This window comes from Kogia breviceps, chromosome 8, assembly GCF_026419965.1.
Source record: "Kogia breviceps isolate mKogBre1 chromosome 8, mKogBre1 haplotype 1, whole genome shotgun sequence".
NCBI classification, from domain to species: Eukaryota; Metazoa; Chordata; class Mammalia; order Artiodactyla; family Physeteridae; genus Kogia; species Kogia breviceps.
The window spans coordinates 17,655,077-17,673,397 of NC_081317.1; the positions used below are offsets into that span (position 1 = coordinate 17,655,077).

General features: G+C 46.2%; 1 protein-coding gene across 5 annotated transcripts in view; it reads left to right on the forward strand.

The window, feature by feature from the left end:
- ASTN2 (astrotactin 2) overlaps positions 1-9,200 on the forward strand; it is a 911,658-nt gene extending 902,458 nt beyond the window's left edge. For 3 of the 5 annotated variants that reach the window (XM_059071227.2, XM_059071229.2, XM_059071228.2), the window contains one exon: positions 8,369-9,200. In XM_059071227.2, the coding sequence (XP_058927210.1) occupies positions 8,369-8,606 (238 nt within the window). In that variant the 3' untranslated portion in view covers positions 8,607-9,200. The remainder of the gene's footprint in view (positions 1-8,368) is intronic. The other 2 variants (XM_067040875.1, XM_067040874.1) reach the window with 2 other exon arrangements.
- The last annotated feature ends 9,121 nt before the right edge of the window (positions 9,201-18,321 follow it).

The following is an 18,321-nucleotide window of genomic DNA, read 5'->3' on the forward strand; positions in this document are numbered from 1 at the left end:
AGAGCCATATTCCTATCATCTCAGATGCACTTTTATTTTTTCTGCATATTTTGGCATTTCGGAAATCATGAAGGATAGTGCACAATAGATTTGCACATTAAGTGTTGTATTCTTTCTTCTTTTCTTGAAAGGCTGTAATTAAATCAGTAGCATCTCTTAAAATTGATGATGTCTTAGAATGGATAAATACAAACAAGACAAACTATGACTTTTAACAAATGTCCCACAGAACATTCTCCCCACTGATAATATAGCAACGTACGTAATTATCTTGAAGTTTCCGTCAGTGCAAAACTGAAATACTTTTGGGTTCATTGAGACTCAGTTATTCTTAACCATCAGTTTAGGAATGAATTCTTGGAAGGTCTCATGCTTTCTTATGAGAGAACAAGGAGGAGACAAAGCCAAATGTAAATATTTTCACTACTCACCTTACAAATCATATTTCAAACCTGGTGTTGAGGAAGTATATTTACATGGCAGTACCTGAGCTTCTGGTTTTCTGTTTAGTGGGGGTGGTCGGAGGTTAAACTTGATGTGGATTTATTCTGAAACTAACCCCAGTGAACCACTGGGAAGCCATAAAACCATGGCTTCATTGCACGTACTCATCACACAAGCTTTAAAATACGTGTAAGTGTATGCATGTTTTCAAAATGGAAATGCCTTTATTGTATTTTATCCTAAAGTAATTCTTGTTCATTCTGTAACATGTAAATGAGACAGATACATATAAAATGGCAAGCATAAATGTTGTACCCCCGAACCCCTAATCCCCACCCAGAGATAAAATTAAGTGTGCATGCACTTCTCCAGATATCAATATGGATGTGACATGCATGGATATGCTTATGAGTAGGGAAACGGGTACAGACTTAAGGATACGTTGACATCTAACGACCACAGTTCCATTTCCATCAACTCTGCTATGTTTAAGGAGCACATACCTTTTGTTCTGTTTTCTGCCTATTTACGCTTAATAGAACGTGTACAGGTCTTTTCCTATGGATGCATGTGTAAATACGTTGTGTTTTTGAAGGATCTTTTAGCCAGTTAATTATATGAATGCATCACATATTAATTTAGTCCTCTGTTAAAGACCAACTAGATTTCTTCCAACTTCTTTTCTATTATAAACAAATCTGGGTAAACATTTTGCCCACTTGCCCAATTACTTCCTTAGATCTACATGATGCTCCTGTGTCGTTTCATTCCCTTTATCAACCTCTGCTAGAAAAGTGCTGTATTTTGAAAGCTAAGGACTGAAAATTATTAATCCCTTCTTCTTGCACAATCAGGAGGAGCTAGATGCCAGGGGAACTATATACACTGTCCAAGAAGCAGGTGGGAAATATTAGTTGAACGTTTATTTTGGCCCAGTCATTTTTATCTCATTTCATCTCCTGAACAATTAATTTTGAAGACGAAGTAACAGAGCAACAGTGGAGTTAAGTAAATTGTTCAAAGTTACACAACTAGTAAGTGTCAGAGCTCAGATTCAAAGTATTGTCTTCTGATGTCAAACTAGTGTCCTATCCAATATAACACATTGCATCCGAAAATATGTGCGCAACTAACAGATAATACAGTATGAATCTCAACAGAGAAATGAAATGCTTCAGCAACAAAGAGCAACATGTGACTTAGGGTAGTTGGGAAGATCTGGAAGACCTCCTGAAGATGAAATTTTAGCGTGGCTTTGAAGCATGAATAGAACCTCAGTGAATGTGGTCCTCTCATCTCAGGAACCCGATGCTATGACAGTTGTCACAGCATGTTCTCTTGTGAACTGCTCGTCAGATGGTATTTCTCTGTGAATCCAGCCCCTAGTTCCTCTTAGATTAAAAACAAACAAACAAACAAAAGCAACAAAGATCTGCTCCAACTCCCACTACCGTTAGATTCTGCTGTGGTCTGAATGTTCGTGCCGTTGCAACGTTCATACAGTATTGCAAACCTAATGCGCAGGGTGATGTAAGTAGGAGAAGGGGTCTTTAGGAACCGATTAGGTCATAGGAGCGGTGCCCTAATAAATGGGATTAGTGCTCTCATAAAAGAGGACTCAGAGAGGTCTTTTGTCCCTTCTGCCATGTGAGGGGACACTGAAAAAGTGCCTTCTATGAACCAGGAAGTGGTTCACCAACCACCACACCAAATCTGCCAGTGCCAAGATCCCAGATTTCCCAGACTCCAGGATATGAGAAAGATATTTCTGTTGTTTATAAGCTCCCTAGGCTATTTTGTTATATAGCAGCCCAAACAGACGAAGACAGACTCTTTTCTAAGGCATGCTCGATTGGATCATCTCCAGTGAAGGGGAACCCACTGGAGGTGTAGAAAGACCCCATCTACATTTAGAAGATTTTAGTTTGAAGGGTTTTTTTTGTGTGTGTGTATCTGTGTGTGTCTGTGTGTGTGCGCGCGCGTGCCTTCTGTTAGTTTTTGCGTGGTTTGTTAACACTTAGGTGCTTTGCTGAAGTGATCTGAGATGCTGTTCTTACTCTGTTAACCCTAGTCAAATCATATGACCAGGCTGAGGCTTACTTTTACCGCCTGAAGACTGGGACTAAAGTATGCACAGTAGAATTGCAGTGAGGGTTACACTTAAGATGATGTTGCGTAGGTTTCTGGCACGTAGTAGGTCCTCAGTCACCTGTAGTCCTTATCATCCCTGACCCTCAGGGTTTTCCCCTCTTGTTTTCAGTTACTAGCACAACATAACCATCCTCCTAAATCCTCACTTTAGTGACACTCGATTCCTGCTTTCAGCACTTCCGCAGAAGACTTGCTTTTGAGACAACCTTCAGCGTCATGATCTGGCTGCAGTTTGCGCATGTCCCTCTTACCAGAAGTGAGTGGGGCTCTCCAGATGTGGCCTGACCAGGGCAGCATGAATGGAAGTCATTATTTCCCTTAATCTGCCCTCTCAACTTCCAGAGGTTGTGTTCCAGTGTTTTTGCAACTACACCATGCCCTTGACTCTCCTTAAGCTTGAGGTCAGCTAACACAGAGACGTTTAAGCTCAGCTCAGGAGACGGGAGGGAGAGAGGTCCATGGGGATGTTTCCTTACTGTCTGTCCTCTTTTTCTCCATTCCAAGGCCCCCTTAGAATTAGGTCTCTGTCCGATAACTGTGTCAACAGTGGATCGGGTAATGGTGATGGGAAGAGAATGGTCACTCCAAGGTTCTACAAGTTTCCGAAGAAGCGGCATCTGAGTCTAGCTGCTGACTCCTTCACAAGCCATTCCTGTCTCAATCTTGCTTGCTGGGACCATGATAAATTAATGTGTGCTGTCCCTCCTTTACCTCTGACTTCCTATCCCACCAGACCTGGGTCCTGTCTCCAAGGGGGAAGATTTCATTTCTGGTATTGGAGAAAAGTGGTCATTCTGACCTGCGATTTTCCCCTCCAGGCAAAGCTTGGGGCATGCCTGGCCTTTGATTTATGAATCTCCATTGCCTACAGTTTATCACCCAGCATTCTCACCTTTTGTCTCTCACGCATGTCCCCCTCCTCGGCCTTTGAGCACCTCCAACCCTTCTCTTCATGGCTTCACCTTCTGAGTTCTTCTGCCCTTGTTGTCTCATTGCAAACCAAGGTGCTGAGGCATAGTGTACAGTGGAGAAAGAGCAGGCGACAGTTAGGCAAACTGACATCGGTTCAGTACGTATTATATGCAAATTCCTGTGCTAGATGCCTATGGCGGTAATTTCATTCCAGCCTAGCAGCAGCACTACGAAATAATTGTCTCTGTCCCCATTTTACAAATGAGGAAACTGAGGCTCACGGAGAAGAAGTGGCTTGCCCTAATGGGCTCTGGAGCCTCTGTCCTTTCTACTCTAAGATACTACTTTGAATCTTGGCTAACATTTACTGAGAGCTAAGCAAATTACCCAGGTTATCTCATCTTCCAAAAACATTGTTATTCCCATTTTACTTTGCAGTAACTAAGAGTTAGTATGGAGAACTTGTTCATGATCCACGTAGCTAAGTCATGGAACTAGGATTTGAATCTGGGACTCCAGAGCCAAATATTTAATCTTAGCTCTGTAAACTTAGGAGCCCAGGTTCTAGCTTTGCCTTTGTTACTAACTTAAGGTGTTCCTTTAGGCAAATTATTTTCTAATTTCAAACCTTAGTTTCTCCATCCATACAGAGGCTTGGTCCAGTTGAGTTCCAAGATTCTCTCTTTGGAAATAGCTGGGCCCTTGGAGACAGAGCATTTGGTCATGTTGGAGGACTTGTCCTTCCCAGCCTCATTTTGTATTTATACTTATCAGACAATGACTCTCCATCACCCAAAACATAGAATACTTTACCATGGCTCAAAAGAGTCTGGATGGTCTGATCTCTACCAAACTGACTTCTCTCTCACCCATTCTTTGCACTTAACCATTTCAAAAAACGGATGCTTTATGCCCTCTTTAGCCCAACTTTGGATGAGCTATCTCCTCCGCCTTCCCATCTACCTGAAAAATTTGTTTCATCATTGAAGACCTAGCTCTGATGTTATGTCCCCTGGTAAGATTTCTCAGAGCCCCCAAACTAACGATTGACTGTCCACTTTATATATTCCCATAGCACCCGGCATATTTTCCAACCCAGAACTCTCCCCCTAAATTAGAGGCTGTTACTGTTTCTGTCTGTCTGTCTCCTGCCACTAACTTACCTAAGTGCTCAAAGCTTAAACCAGTACACAAATCCTGATGCTGGAGGTGGCGGTGAGGGTGATGTACTTTCTGACATGTATCAGGGGCTTAGTATGTGCCAACTACTTTTCTAAGAGAGTTTTACACTTATTAACTTATTTAACCCTCGCTTCAACTCCATGAGGTGGGCAAATGTTATTCCCTTTTTGTAAATAAGGAAATAGAAAGAATAAGTAGCTTTTTAAGAGCAAGAGGAGAAACAAGCCAGCACCCGTAAGTACAATGACGGGAAACACATGACACCTGACTGTGTCTGTCCGTGGTTCTTGCTGCTGGCCTTGACCTCCCCAGGTTTCATTCTCCTCAATGCAGCTAGAAACGTTTTTAAACAGTTTGTCTCTGAACCTGCTACTTTGTTTCTTGAAAGTCTTCAGTAACCCCCCACTTACCCCTATTGAGGGCTTACTATAGATTCATTAATGTTTTGTTTTGTTTTGTTTTAACATCTTTATTGGAGTATAATTGCTTTACAGTGGTGTGTTAGTTTCTGCTTTACAACAAAGTGAATCAGCTATACATATACATATATCCCCATATCTCCTCCCTCTTGCGTCTCCCTCCCACCCTCCCTATCCCACCCCTCTAGGTGGTCACAAAGCACCGAGCTGATCTCCCTGTGCTATGCGGCTGCTTCCCACTAGCTATCGATTTTACGTTTGGTAGTGTATATATGTCCATGCCACTCTCTCACTTCGTCCCAGCTTACCCTTCCCCCTCCCTGTGTCCTCAAGTGCATTCTCTACCTCTGCGTCTTTATTCCTGTTGTGCCCCTAGGTTCTTCATAAACACTTTTTTTTTTAGATTCCATATATATGTGTTAACATATGGTATTTGTTTTTCTCTTTCTGACTTACTTCACTCTGTATGACAGACTCATTAATGTTTCTCTTTTTTTTTGATTTTTAAAACGACCTTTGTGGTAGATGTAGTCATTATTCCCATTTTATGGATAAGGAAACTGAGGCACAGCTGGTTAAACAATGTCCTCAATATCACAGAGCTAGTAAGTGGCTGAGGCAGGATTTGAACCTGAGCAACCAGGCTCCAGAGCCTGTGTGGTACACCATTACTCTATACAACAAATGCCCCAGCTTCTAAGCCCCAGTGGCTGGGCTCCTGCCACTTCTCCCATTTCCCACTGTGAGCCCACTTGCACACCGTATTTCACCATGAAATCCCTTCTCTCTGTGCCTTTACCTAGGCTTCCTGTTCTGCCTGTGCCCTCTTCTTTACCTAAACCTTAATCATTAATGAGGCTCAGCACAAGTTCTCCTTCTACAGGAAGTCTTCTTGGATTTCCCAATCCTACCTAGGCACTGTCCTCTGTTTCCCACAGCTCCCACGCCTTCTTTTATCATTGCTCTTGCCCCGGGTGTTGCAATTTTACATCTGTCTGTCTTTTCCTACGGAATCGGGAGCTCTGCCATATAATAAATGCTCTGTAAAGGAGCAACCAACGACTCTGTCTCCTTTAACTTCTCAACTGCCCCATTTGTCAAGTGAAGGAACAGGTTTGGAGATGTTAAGTGAAGTTCCCAAGGACACCGAGCTGCTGAGGAACAGAGCAAGAACTGAAACAAGGAGGGCTGAGAGTAAGGCCCTCGGGCGAGGCTCCTGCCAGAGGTGAAAGAGGCCTGTGGGTCGAGTGGTAACTCGAGTGTGATTATGAAGCTATGAATTCTTGGCACCTCAGGAAATATTCCACCCAAGTGGTGAACTGTACAAAGAGGACTTTTTGAAAGGCACCTCATAAATCGTGCCCACAAAAGCTACACGCATAAGCCCGGCCCTTTTCCAGCCGCCACGCAGGTGCCTCAAACAGTCTCCCATTTGTGGGGTCTGTTGTCGTAAAACGCCCTCCCTCCTGGGGTCTCCGAGGGGCACGGGGAGGACAGAAGGAGAGAGCCTCTCATTTAGCCCCTCGGGATCCCTAGGCATCTTGAGGATGCTGAGATGTAGAGAAAAGTGGATTCCACAAGGAGAGGGACACCTGGCCAGCAAAGCTGACTTATGGTGTGACCCCTGAAAAGGTCATTCCTTTCCCTCTCTAAGGCTCAGTTTCCACATCTTTAATGAGATTAGGTCAGACTGAGTCTCTGGTTCTCAAATGGGGTGATTTGGGTCCCCAGAGGACATTTGGCAATGTCTGGAGGCAATTTTATTGTCATGCCTGGCGCTGCGGGTGCTATTGGTATCTTGTAGGTAGAGGCCTGGGGATGCTGCTAAATGTCCTGCAAGACTGTCCCCACAGCAGAGAATTATCCAGCCTACATGTCAGTGGGGCTCCTGTTGAGAAGCCTTGGACTAGGTGATCTCAAAGATGCCTGCTTTAATTTTCTCTGCAGCCATCAGGTCTCCCTGAGGATCCACTCTCTGGTGCTACATAAAGAGCTCTAGATAAGTTCCTAATGATGATCACAGTCCAGGGCGATTCTTGCTGACACTAGTGTCCAGTGTGACCTTGATCCTGAGACATCATCACAACAGTTCTCTATAATAGAAGCTATCATTTATTGGGAACTTACTCAGGGCCAGCCTTTGGGCATTTCTCTTAGTTAATCTCACAACCAGTAAGGCCACCATCACTATATTAGAGATAAGAAAAATGAAATAGAGAAGTTCTGATTTGGGTATATACATATAAAGGCTTTCATGAATTAGAAGCACAGAGGACAAGATTTTATTCTATGAGAAAAGAGTATGAGAGAATTAGAAAAGTAAGAAAGCAGACAGAGAGGGACTTGGTGGGTGTTCAGGCCTGGATTCAAATGCCCAACTCCAATGGTCAACCTGATGTTTGATCTCGGTCAAGTAGTGTCACCTCTCTGAAACCTGGGCTCCATAGCCATTGAATAAGTGTGGAAATAATATTTTCAGGGCTGTTGTGAAGATGATATACAAATTTTTAAATATATGTAAAGTACTTACCCAGCATCTAGCTCATGGCGTTAATACATTTTAGTTTTTGTTCTTGTTGTCATTTATCATTATTGTAATAATTACTTGGTCAGAGTCCTCAGGCTGCTTACCTTGTACCGCTTGTATCTCAGAAGTGAAAGTGTTAGGTCAAAGGTTATACCACTCTTTTACTTTTTACACATTGCACAGTTAAAGAGGACAAGTTCCAGGGCTTCCCTGGTGGCGCAGTGGTTGGGAATCCACCTGCCAAAGCAGGGGACACGGGTTCAAGCCCTGGTCCGGGAAGATCCCACATGCCACGGAGCAACTAAGCCCGTGAGCTACAACTACTGAGTCTGCGCTCTAGAGCCCGTGAGCCACAACTACTGAGCCCATGTGCCACAACTACTGAAGCCTGCACACCTAGAGCCAGTGCTCCACAACAGGAGAGGCCGCCGCAATGAGAGGCCTGAGTGCCGCAGTGAAGAGTGGCCCCCGCTCTCCTCAGCTGGAGAGGGCCCGCACGCAGGGGTGGAGACCCAGTGCAGCCAAAAAAAAAAAAGATTAAAAAAAAAAAAAAGAGGACAAGTTCCAAGGTAATTTTGAACAGGTGTTCAAAATACCACATTCAAGTCAGACAGGGCTAGGGAATTGTTGGGCCAAGAAGTCCTCATCTGTCTACTGACATTTACTCACCCCCCTCAAAGGCCTGTGCTTGATCTAGGCCCCTTCCTTCATTACTGCCTCGTCTGTCTTCCAGGAAGGCCCACCTGATCCTGCGGCGTCTGGAGAGGGTGAGCAGCCACTGTTCCAGCCTCCTCCGAAGCGCCTACATCCAGAGCCGCGTGGACACCGTGCCCTACCTTTTCTGCCGCAGCGAGGAGGTCCGGCCTGTGGGTATGGTGTGGTACAGCATCCTCAAGGACACCAAAATCACATGCGAGGAGAAGATGGTGTCCATGGCCCGAAACACGTATGGGGAGTCCAAGGGCCGGTGAGGGAGGGTGCTGCCCTCCGTGAGCACAGAGACTCTCCGTGGGAGGGGGAGCGGTGCTCTCGTGGATCCTGGGGCCTGGGTGGGCGGGCTGGGGGACAGCTGAGGACGGGCCTGGCAGATGAGGCTTGCCAGCAAGGCCAAAGCAAACTCTTTCTCTTGTGGATAGCCGACAGAGAACTTTGTAACCACTGGAATTATTCATTTCCCCCTATCTTTTATTTTTTTCTAAGATCTTATTTGACTCTATCAAAGTCTCTCCTTTTTAAACATTTTCTTCTGGATGTTGGTCAATCCCGAGGCAGAGCTTTCAGGTGGAGACCAAGAGGCCTTTTCCCTTCTTCCTTCCTCCTGCTACACTCAGCTTCCTTCCTGCCATGGACCCCAGGAGGAGACCTATGGAGAGACAACTGGACCTCTTCAGCATCAGGAGGGCATCCCCGAGGATTGTTGCAGTGAGGAAGCTTGGGTCTTTAGGACTTTGTTTTTCGGATGCGTTTGAGTCTGCAGGACCCCTGCCTCTTCCTGCTGCCTGTGGGTCTGCCCAGAGTCCCTGCAGGGCTCTCCATGCATTAAAAATTCCTATTGTCTCTCTTTCTGCTCGGGTGCTGTTTCTTACTGATGGGGGACTTCCGTCTATTCACTCAACAGGTATTTATTTATTCTCTCCTATACACTAGGCACGCAACTAAAGACAGAGATGCTCCCTGTCCTCAGGGAGTGTACAGTCCAATGGAAGTTATAGAGAGGTAGCCAGTTATTTCAGGCTGTGGTAGGGGAAGAATGGAGGTTCTCTGAACTCATTGCTGGGTCGTGAGACAACCTGGAGGGGTTCTGAAAAAGTGATGCCTACGCCCAAAAGATGGGGGGAGGAGAATGGGATTTGCTCCGGGCAGGTGGGACACTGTGAATAAAGGCCCAGAGATAAGAGAAAGCATACTCCTTCGAGGGCTGCAAGCACTTTCATTGAGAATAGAGATCAAAGTAGGAAGAAGCAAGAGGTAAGGCTGGGAGCTAGGCAGAGCATAGGAAGCCGTGGACAAAAAGTTGGACGGTATGTGAAGTAACTGAAAGCCACTGCGGAACATTAGCAGAGGAGTCAACTTGCTCTTTAAGAAAAACCATTCCAGCGCCAGAATGGAGGTCGGACCGGAAAAGGCTTTGAAGACGGTGACTACTGTCATTTTCCAGAAGTGATGGCAGTTTGGATCCTGAGGTAATGAGGGAAACCTTCCACCGTTAAGTCTCCTTTTAAATGGCAATTGTTTACTTCCGTTGTGTTCCCGGGGAGGGTAATGAGTACAAAGAGGCTGTATATGTCCTTAGCTTCCTGGCAGTAGCTCAGAGATGCTAGCTTGCTGGAGGAAATGGGATGTAGGTCAGGTGTTTCAGAATGCGGGGACGACACCTGTTAGAGTGAAGGGCGCAATGGGAATTCAGAGGGGAAAATACTGAATATCAGTAGCATAAAAGCCGTTGAAAATAAGCGTATTTCTCGGTATTGATGAGTGCTGATGAGATCCATAATCCCCTTCCCGAAAACCTACATGCTGAATTCCCACCAAAGGACCATAATAATCCACATGGAGAAATAAAGCAGAAGGAGATCCTTCCAGACGACTCAGGTGCCTAAAGATCTGCTCAGCCTCAAACAATCTAAGCTCAAAGGTGCTCTTTTAAGAAATTTTACTATTATTGGATTTACATTTCTGTAAGTATGAAGGTGGAATTTAGATGAATAAATCCCCGCTACAGTGTTCATGACTACACTCTTCTGAGTGTAGTACAGTCAGAGAAGAATAAACACCTTCCAAAAAAAGGAGGATGAAAAGGAATAGAGTTCTTGCCTATCTTAGTCAGTTATGGTATAAAAGAACATCATAGATTAGGTGATTTATAAACAATACAAATTTGTTTTTCACAGTTCTGGAGGCTGGCAAGTCCAAGATCAAGGCCTCAGCAGATTTGGTGTCTGGTGAGAACTGGTGAGTTCATAGGCAGCCGTCTTCTTGCTGGGTCCTCACGTGGTGGAAGGGGAGAGGGATCTCTCTGGGGTCTCTTTCATAAGGGCACTAATCCTATTTATGAGGGCCCCACCCTCATGACCTAATCATTTCTTAAAGGCCCCACCTTTAAATACCATCACAATGGGGATTAGGTTCCAGCATATGAATCTGGGGAGTACGCAAACATTCAGTCTGCAGTATTGCCACATGCCAGGCCCTACTCTAAATGGCTGTCAGGTGTACCCTTTCCAGAGCCCTAGGTCCCAGGCCTTTACCGAGTCACCCCATTGCTATAGCTTTCCAGTGTCTTGACACAACCTGAGGAAAAGTTTAGCTCAACAGTTGCATAAAGGTAAATTCCCCGGTGCGCTGGGGCTGTGGTCTGAGCCTGATTAAGTTTGAATCTGCATCTGCCACTATTCATCAGCTATTGCCCTTGGATGACTAATCTGAAGTCTGAACCCCAGTGTCCCCGCCAACAAAATGAGGTAAATGATAGTCTGTCCCCGTGGCGTTATTGTGAGGCTTGAGTGTGATAGCAACTATAATGCACCCAGCGCAATATATAATAGGGTCTTTTTTTTCCTCCTAATAGACAATACGCATAATGCTATTAATCTGGAAGAGATAAGTAGGAGACTGTCTGCGAAAGTCATAGAGAACTCTGATTAAGAGCAGGAATTAATGACTAGCATCCCTGTGAGGTATATGTGTTGTAAATGGTATCAAAAGTTTAACTCAGAGATCATTGGCCACAGTGGTGGAACTTAACACAATAGCAAGAGCCCCAAGAAGTATGTGCTTTTCTCTGAGGCTCTCACAGATGGCTGTGGCCTCTGGATAGCTGCCCAGTTTGCCAAAGGTGGCCGGCCCCTGTGATATCCACCATCAGGCTGTGCCCAGCTCGTTCTCCCGTCCACGCCCCTCCCTGGTTTCAGCCTGCTTTTCCTGGCACTGTGGAGCCTCCTGCCCTTCCCAGCCACCATAAGGCCCTCAGGAGTGGGATTGAGAAGCCTGGAGAGACAGGTTGGGGCGGGGGGGGGGGGGCTTGCCATCTCAGGCAAGGAGGTTAAACCGTATTTGTTAAGCTGTTTCATTGGAAAAAGAAAAATTCTTGAGGTACAAATGAAGCTTCTGGGTCCAGCGCCCTGTCCTCTGCACAGACAGATTGATTCATGCATTGCCACAACAAATGCCAGGGAAGGAACACACACAGGTGTGTGTTAGGGGCGCACAGGAAATCGCCTCTACGTGACTCCCATCCTCTGTATGGTCAAGAAGTGTCTTTTCTAGGCAGGTTTCATGACGGAGAGTGCATTTCACGGACAAATGCTGATAACTACCATTTGGGGAGTTCTCCTCGCAGTGACTCGACATACTTATCACATTTAACCATGTGCAAAACATGCAAAACACTAGCCACGTGCTAGTGTGGTTACCATTTTTCCAATTAAAGAAAGTGAGGTTTAGACAGGTTGAATAACCTGCTTCAAATCCTGTAGTTAGCAATTCATGATGTTGAGATCCTGAGATCTAAACTTGGACAGACTTTAAGTATTTCAAACTGGTGAGTGCTGTGCTTACTACCTGCTAGGGCAAATGGGTATAATGCCCCCCTTCTCCATCTTAAGTCGGAAACTAAGTCCATCTAACTTCCAACCAATGCTTGAGTACTAATTTCCAGGTTTGGGGTACTAAGATGAACAGGACCCAGATCCTGCCCTTAAGAAACTCCCAGAACTTAGCTAGCTAAATACAATGTGATAAAATCAGACATTTTGGATTCAAGGCAATCTGAGTTTAAATATTGGCTGTGCAGTTTATGATGAGGGAGGGCTGGACCCTGAGAGAAATGTAAAAAGCAAACTCAACAGGTCTTGCTAATTAAGAGGCTCAGGTTAGCTGACGTTAACTTAACTTCTCTAAGCCTCACTTTCTTCATCTATAAAGGGGATGAATGCACTAGCTCAAAGTACTGTTGGGAAGATTAAATTAGATAATGTATATAAAGCCTTGAGAATAAGGCTCTCAGTAAATAGTTATTATAGTGGCTTATTTACATGAGAAGGAATGGGTGAGATTACTGCATCAGGAAGACAGTCACCAGGAAAGCCTTTACAGTCAAAGGATGTATAAGTTCAGTAAGTAGAGTGGAAGAGAAGGGGCATCATGGGCAGAGAGACCAGCATATTTCTGAGTGTGCCATGTTTGAGGGATGGTGAGCAGTTGGTGTGGGCTGAGAGGGGAGGGTGTGTTTGGAGAAGTTGGCAGTATAGAGCACACTGGCCGTTGGAAGGCATAAGATTGAAAGCAGCAGTGTGACATAGGCAGATAAGCATTTTGAGAACACGCTTCTGGTTGCAAAATTGACTGGGGAGAAGGGAGAGAGCCACTGGCACTAGACAGCATAGAGTAGGGTAGGGTAGGATAGGGTAGGATAGGGTAGGGTAGGGTAAGGTAGGGTAGGATAGGGTAGGGTAGGGTAGGGTAGGGTAGGATAGGGTAGGGTAGGGTAAGGTAGGGTAGGATAGGGTAGGGTAGGGTAAGGTAGGGTAGGATAGGGTAGGGTAGGGTAGGGTAGGGTAGGATAGGGTAGGGTAGGGTAAGGTAGGGTAGGATAGGGTAGGGTAGGGTAAGGTAGGGTAGGATAGGGTAGGGTAGGGTAGGGTAGGGTAGGATAGGGTAGGGTAGGGTAAGGTAGGGTAGGATAGGGTAGGGTAGGGTAAGGTAGGGTAGGGTAGGATAGGGTAGGGTAGGGTAAGGTAGGGTAGGGTAAGGTAGAGTAAGGTAGGGTAGGGTAGGGTAAGGTAGGGTAGGGTAGGGTAAGGAAGAGTAAGGTAGGGTAGGGTAGGATAGGGTAGGGTAGGGTAGGGTAGAATAGATAAGTGTTGTTTAGGAGGGAGAAGAGAATGCCTGAGCTGGAGCCATTGCAGTAGTGAGGCTGGATCTGAGGTGACTCAACAAGACTTGCTAACTAACCGGCCCAGGGACTTGGGTCTTCCCTTTCTTCTCTGGTGTCTGAGTGTTAGGCTGGGCAGAACATGGGACATGAAGTGGATGACAGATCCGCCTGGGCTCAGTGGACAGTGCATGGATGAGGCAGGATTTGTATCGTGCAAGTATAGTCATTGGAAGGTAAGAGAGCCAAGAATATAATTTAGCTTTATGTGGAAGCCATGCATGGAACTGTGTATCACTTTGCACCGATGCGTTATGAGTCCCAAACGTCCCCTAGTGAGGGACTATGTAAAGCCAGCATAAAATCCTGTGGAGGAGTTAAGTACTGAACTTACGAAAAGAGAGCTGGATTCTTCATCATCGTCATCTCCTCCTGCTCCTCCTCTTCTTCTCTCCTTCCCCCTCCCCCTCCATCATCACCACTATCCTTATCACCATTATCATTTAACTGATTGATTGCTTACCATATGCCAGATTCTTTATGTATATATTTCATCTACTTCTTACAACAACTCTGTGATATATAAATTATCACCCCATTTTATAGATGAAGGCATTGAACCCTAGAGGATTTAAGAAACTCCCTGGTCTCAGGCAGCTAGTAAGTGGCAGAACCAAAATTTCACTCCAGGTATCATCTGACCCCAGAATCTTAACTACTGTTAGAACAACTCTGTTGCCTTCTGAGGTGGGGGGGTGGCTCTGGGCTCTAATCTTGCCTGTGTAGTAGAGCGGCCGGGTGACCTTGAACAAGCCATTCCCTCTCTGTGGGCCTTGGGTTCTCCGTATGCCCCCACCATAGCGGGGAAGATATATGTGCCCTGGACATGAGGAAGTATATTAGATGATGACTCATGTATAAAGAACATTTTCACCTCTCTCTCCCTTCAATCTTCACCATCTCCCTTTGAGGTTGACAATGTCAGAATGAATGGCTCCATTTGGCCAGTCTAGACAGGCTTAAGGTCCCAGCAGGGCTATAGATCCTGGATGCCCAGCCAACTCTTGTGCCCTAGAAACAGCCCCAGTCCCACTTGTGGTCATACAACCACTGGTTGCTAAGAGTCCAACAGCCTTGGACAAGTGACAGCCTCTCCATGCCTTGGTTTTTCTCCTCTGCCCAGTTGGGGGAAATAGTAGCACCCCTCCTAAGGTTGGAGTGAGGATTACATGAGTCCACGTATGTCAGGTATTTGGAATAGCACTTGGCATGTAACAAGTACTATACAAGTGTTCCTTGTTGTTGCCATTCTTGTACTCAACCCCCTACTCTGCAGCCCCATTGAAAAACCCCCAGAAATGCCCTCTCACACCTTCCTTCTTCGCCTTTGCATATGCTGATCCCCTTCTTAGCAATGCCCTTCCAGCTTGGGCATCTCCAGCTGAAATGGCTTTCACTGGCTCCCTGAGACCTTTTGCCTCTGCCAGAGGGAGTTGGTAACTCTTTCCTCTGGGGTCTTACGGTGAGGATTCCCTGCCTCCATTCCAGTGTTTTCCTCACTCAGTGTCACTGTCCCCCATAGGACCATGAGGAACGTAAGTGTGTGGACTGGGCAGGATTCTCTCCGTACCTTAGAGCCTTTCACTGGGCCTAGCTCAGAGCAAAGTATATGTTCATCCAGCAAAATCGAGCTTGATGCCTAGAATGAGGGGATCCTGAGGAAGGATCCTGGGAAGCACATGAATGCCCAGGACCCCTTGAGAACAGTGGCCCTTCCGATCTGCACCATCAGTGCCACACAGGAAGGTTCTGGAAAGAAGACCGCAGCCAGACAAAACCCATGGGCTCTGTGTGGGGTGCGCTTTTTAATTGGCGTCTGCCGGTAAACCTGCCAGACCTTGAAAGGCGTTAACTGTCCCTCACTCTCCATACGCCTTTGGAAACTTTGCTGCGTGTATTTGTACACGTTACAGCGGAAGCCAAGCTGCTCTGTTTTCCTGTTTTACGGGAGTTGGCAGGAGGGGAGGGCAACGGGCCACAGGTGTGCTCTGCTGGACAAGCATGTGTGTGTGTGTGTGTGTGTGTCTGTGTGTGTCTGTGTGTGTGTGTGTGTGTGTCTGTGTGTGTGTGTGTGTGTGTCTGTGTGTGTGTGTCTGTGAGAGAGAGAAGAATGAGGAAGCTGGCGAGGAGGTTGTCAGCAGGTAGCCCAAATGGGAAGTTAAGAATTCAGATTCTGGACCCAGCTCCAATGCTGACAGGCTAGGGGACCCCGGGCTAGTTTCTCCCCAGTCTTGCCTCTGGTGTCTTTTCATAAACACATTGGTAAGAATAGCACTTCACTGATGAATCCTTTGGCTTTAACATTCTAGGTTCTCAAGCCCTCAGAGCCCACACTGGAAATGGAAAGTAAACAGTCCTATGTATTTGTAGAGGTTGCAGTTGTTTACAAGTCAAACCCCCAGAGGAGAAGTGTTACTTATTCCAAGAAAGCTGCTCTGACCATGACCCCCAAATCCAGAACAGGGGCTCCTCCTTTGGCTTCTCACAATCTCCATACTTCTGTGATGTTTCTGCTTAGTCCACAGAGTTCTAATTTTGCCTCTAGGGTTCTGTTTTCTTCTAACATGTGAACTCCTGGGTCAGACCATGTTTTATGTCTTCTGTGCCCAGGACTGGTCAAACCATAGGGTAGGTGCTCAGAAGATATGTGCTAATGCAGCTCTACATAGTCTTGAAGCCATTTTTATGTGAGTCTTCTAGGACAGGGCTAGAAGATCTGTACTTTTTATTGTATTATTTATTTAGTGGCCACGGCACGCGGGATCTTAGTTCCCCGACCAGGGATCAAACCCGTGCCCCCTGCAGTGGAAACTCGGAGTCTTAACCACTGGACCACCAGGGAAGTCCCGATCTGTACTTCTTAGACAAGGAAGCTGAGGCTGGATTTGTGGTCACACAGGATCTGCAGGCCAGAACAGGTCTTTAGGCCTCTTACTTCTGACCCCAGAGCTAGCCATCCCCCTTGGGGTACGCCAAGACATCCTTTGGTGGAGTTGCCGAGGAGCCACTGGGTGGCTAGAAGACCTCTGTATAGGAACTGAAGTCTGTTCAAATGTAAGGCCTTAGCACCCTCCCCCTGGGCCAGAGAGGCTGGCCTCTTGGGGATTCAGATGAGAAATGACACATTTCAATAACAACAAGAGTAATAATTACCATTTGTTGAGCACTTTCCAGGGCCAGGGTCTGTGCAAGGGCATTAGTTGCACTATCTCATTTAATTTTCACACACACACCCCCCTCCCCAATGACATGGCTACAACATCCCCATTTTACAGAACACGTCCTGAGGTTCAGGGAGGTTAGGGGATGGGCCTGGGTCACACCGTTGGTGAGGAGCTGGGATGCAGTCTAACTTAAGACGTGGTGACTCTGCAGCTCTGTTCTCATAACCACACCAGAGACCAATGCTCCCATTCTGTAAATGGGAAGACTGAGGGCCAGAAAGGAAGAAGTACCTGTACCAGGTCATGCAGCTGACAGAATCAAGTGTGGAATATTCCGATTTTTATCTCCAGTGCTCTTCTGACCCCTTGGTAAACCTCAGGCCCATCCTCTTTCCTGACGTCTGGGCAGGTGGAGAGGGGCAGGGAAGAAAGCCTTACCTGTGTTCGGGAGGCAAGGCCAGTGCCAAGTTAGGCCGGCCTCCCCAGGCAGTTCTGTAGTCCAAATAGCAGCCTGGTTGCAGCTCACCAGGTTTTATGATCGGGGATGATGTAGCTTCTTCACTTGCTTGCAAGCTATTCAAACTCCACAGTCAACACCCAGCCTTCCATGGGCAGAGCAAGAGCTGAGCGTTGAGAGGGGCTGTGTGAGGGGATCAGCAAGGCTGGCCCTGCCCGCTTGGAAAGTAAAATGCGACTCGCTGGCTGCATGGCCTTGGGCAGATGTCTTCCCCTCTTCGCATCTTGATCTCCCACGTAATAGAATTTGGAGAATTGGATTGAAACGTCCAAATAGCCTGAGAGCTTAGGAGAAGTACAGATTTTTCGTCCCCACTTGTTGAGATTCCAATTGAGTAAATCTTGGGAGAGCCCTGGGAATCTGTATTTTTACATGAGCCCGGGTGACTTCGATGCATGCCATGTTTAAGAACCACAGGTCTAGATGATTTCCAAGAACCTTTCCAACCACAGCACAAAGAGTCTGTGAGCTTACACAGAGAATTCACAGAGTCCCAACCTCGTCTTTAGATATTGTAATGGTAGGCGTGCAGCTGGAGGAATGGCCTCTTCTGTTGGGGCTTAAGAGGATAGAATAGGGACCAGAGGTTTGCCCAGGGAGGCTGGTTTTGTCTCCATATGAGGTGGTTTTACCTTCCCAATACTAGACAGGTACAAATTGAGAGTCAGCCAGGTTGAGATTCTAGTCTCTGTGACGAGGGGTAAATAACTACAGAAAGAGGTGTTAAGGGATAGAGTCATTCTGAGGAGTGAATAGGGGTTGTTAGAGTCAGGCAAACTTGGATTTAAATTCCAGCTTCACCAAGCATGGGAATTGTATAGACCTGAAGCTAGACTTTCTCACCAGAAGAATGGGAGTCACCAGATTCACCTACCTCACTGGGACATTGTAGGGAACACATTGTAAATAAATAAGAAAGGGCCTGACATAGAGCTTGGCACACAGTAGGTGCTCAAGAAAGGCCTGTGGTTTGCTTTTGCTTTAGTTTTCACTTGCTCATTCCTTTGGCGTCCCTATTAGTTCCAGGAAAGCCTAACTTCAGGGGGAAAGAGCATCTCACCCAACCACACGAT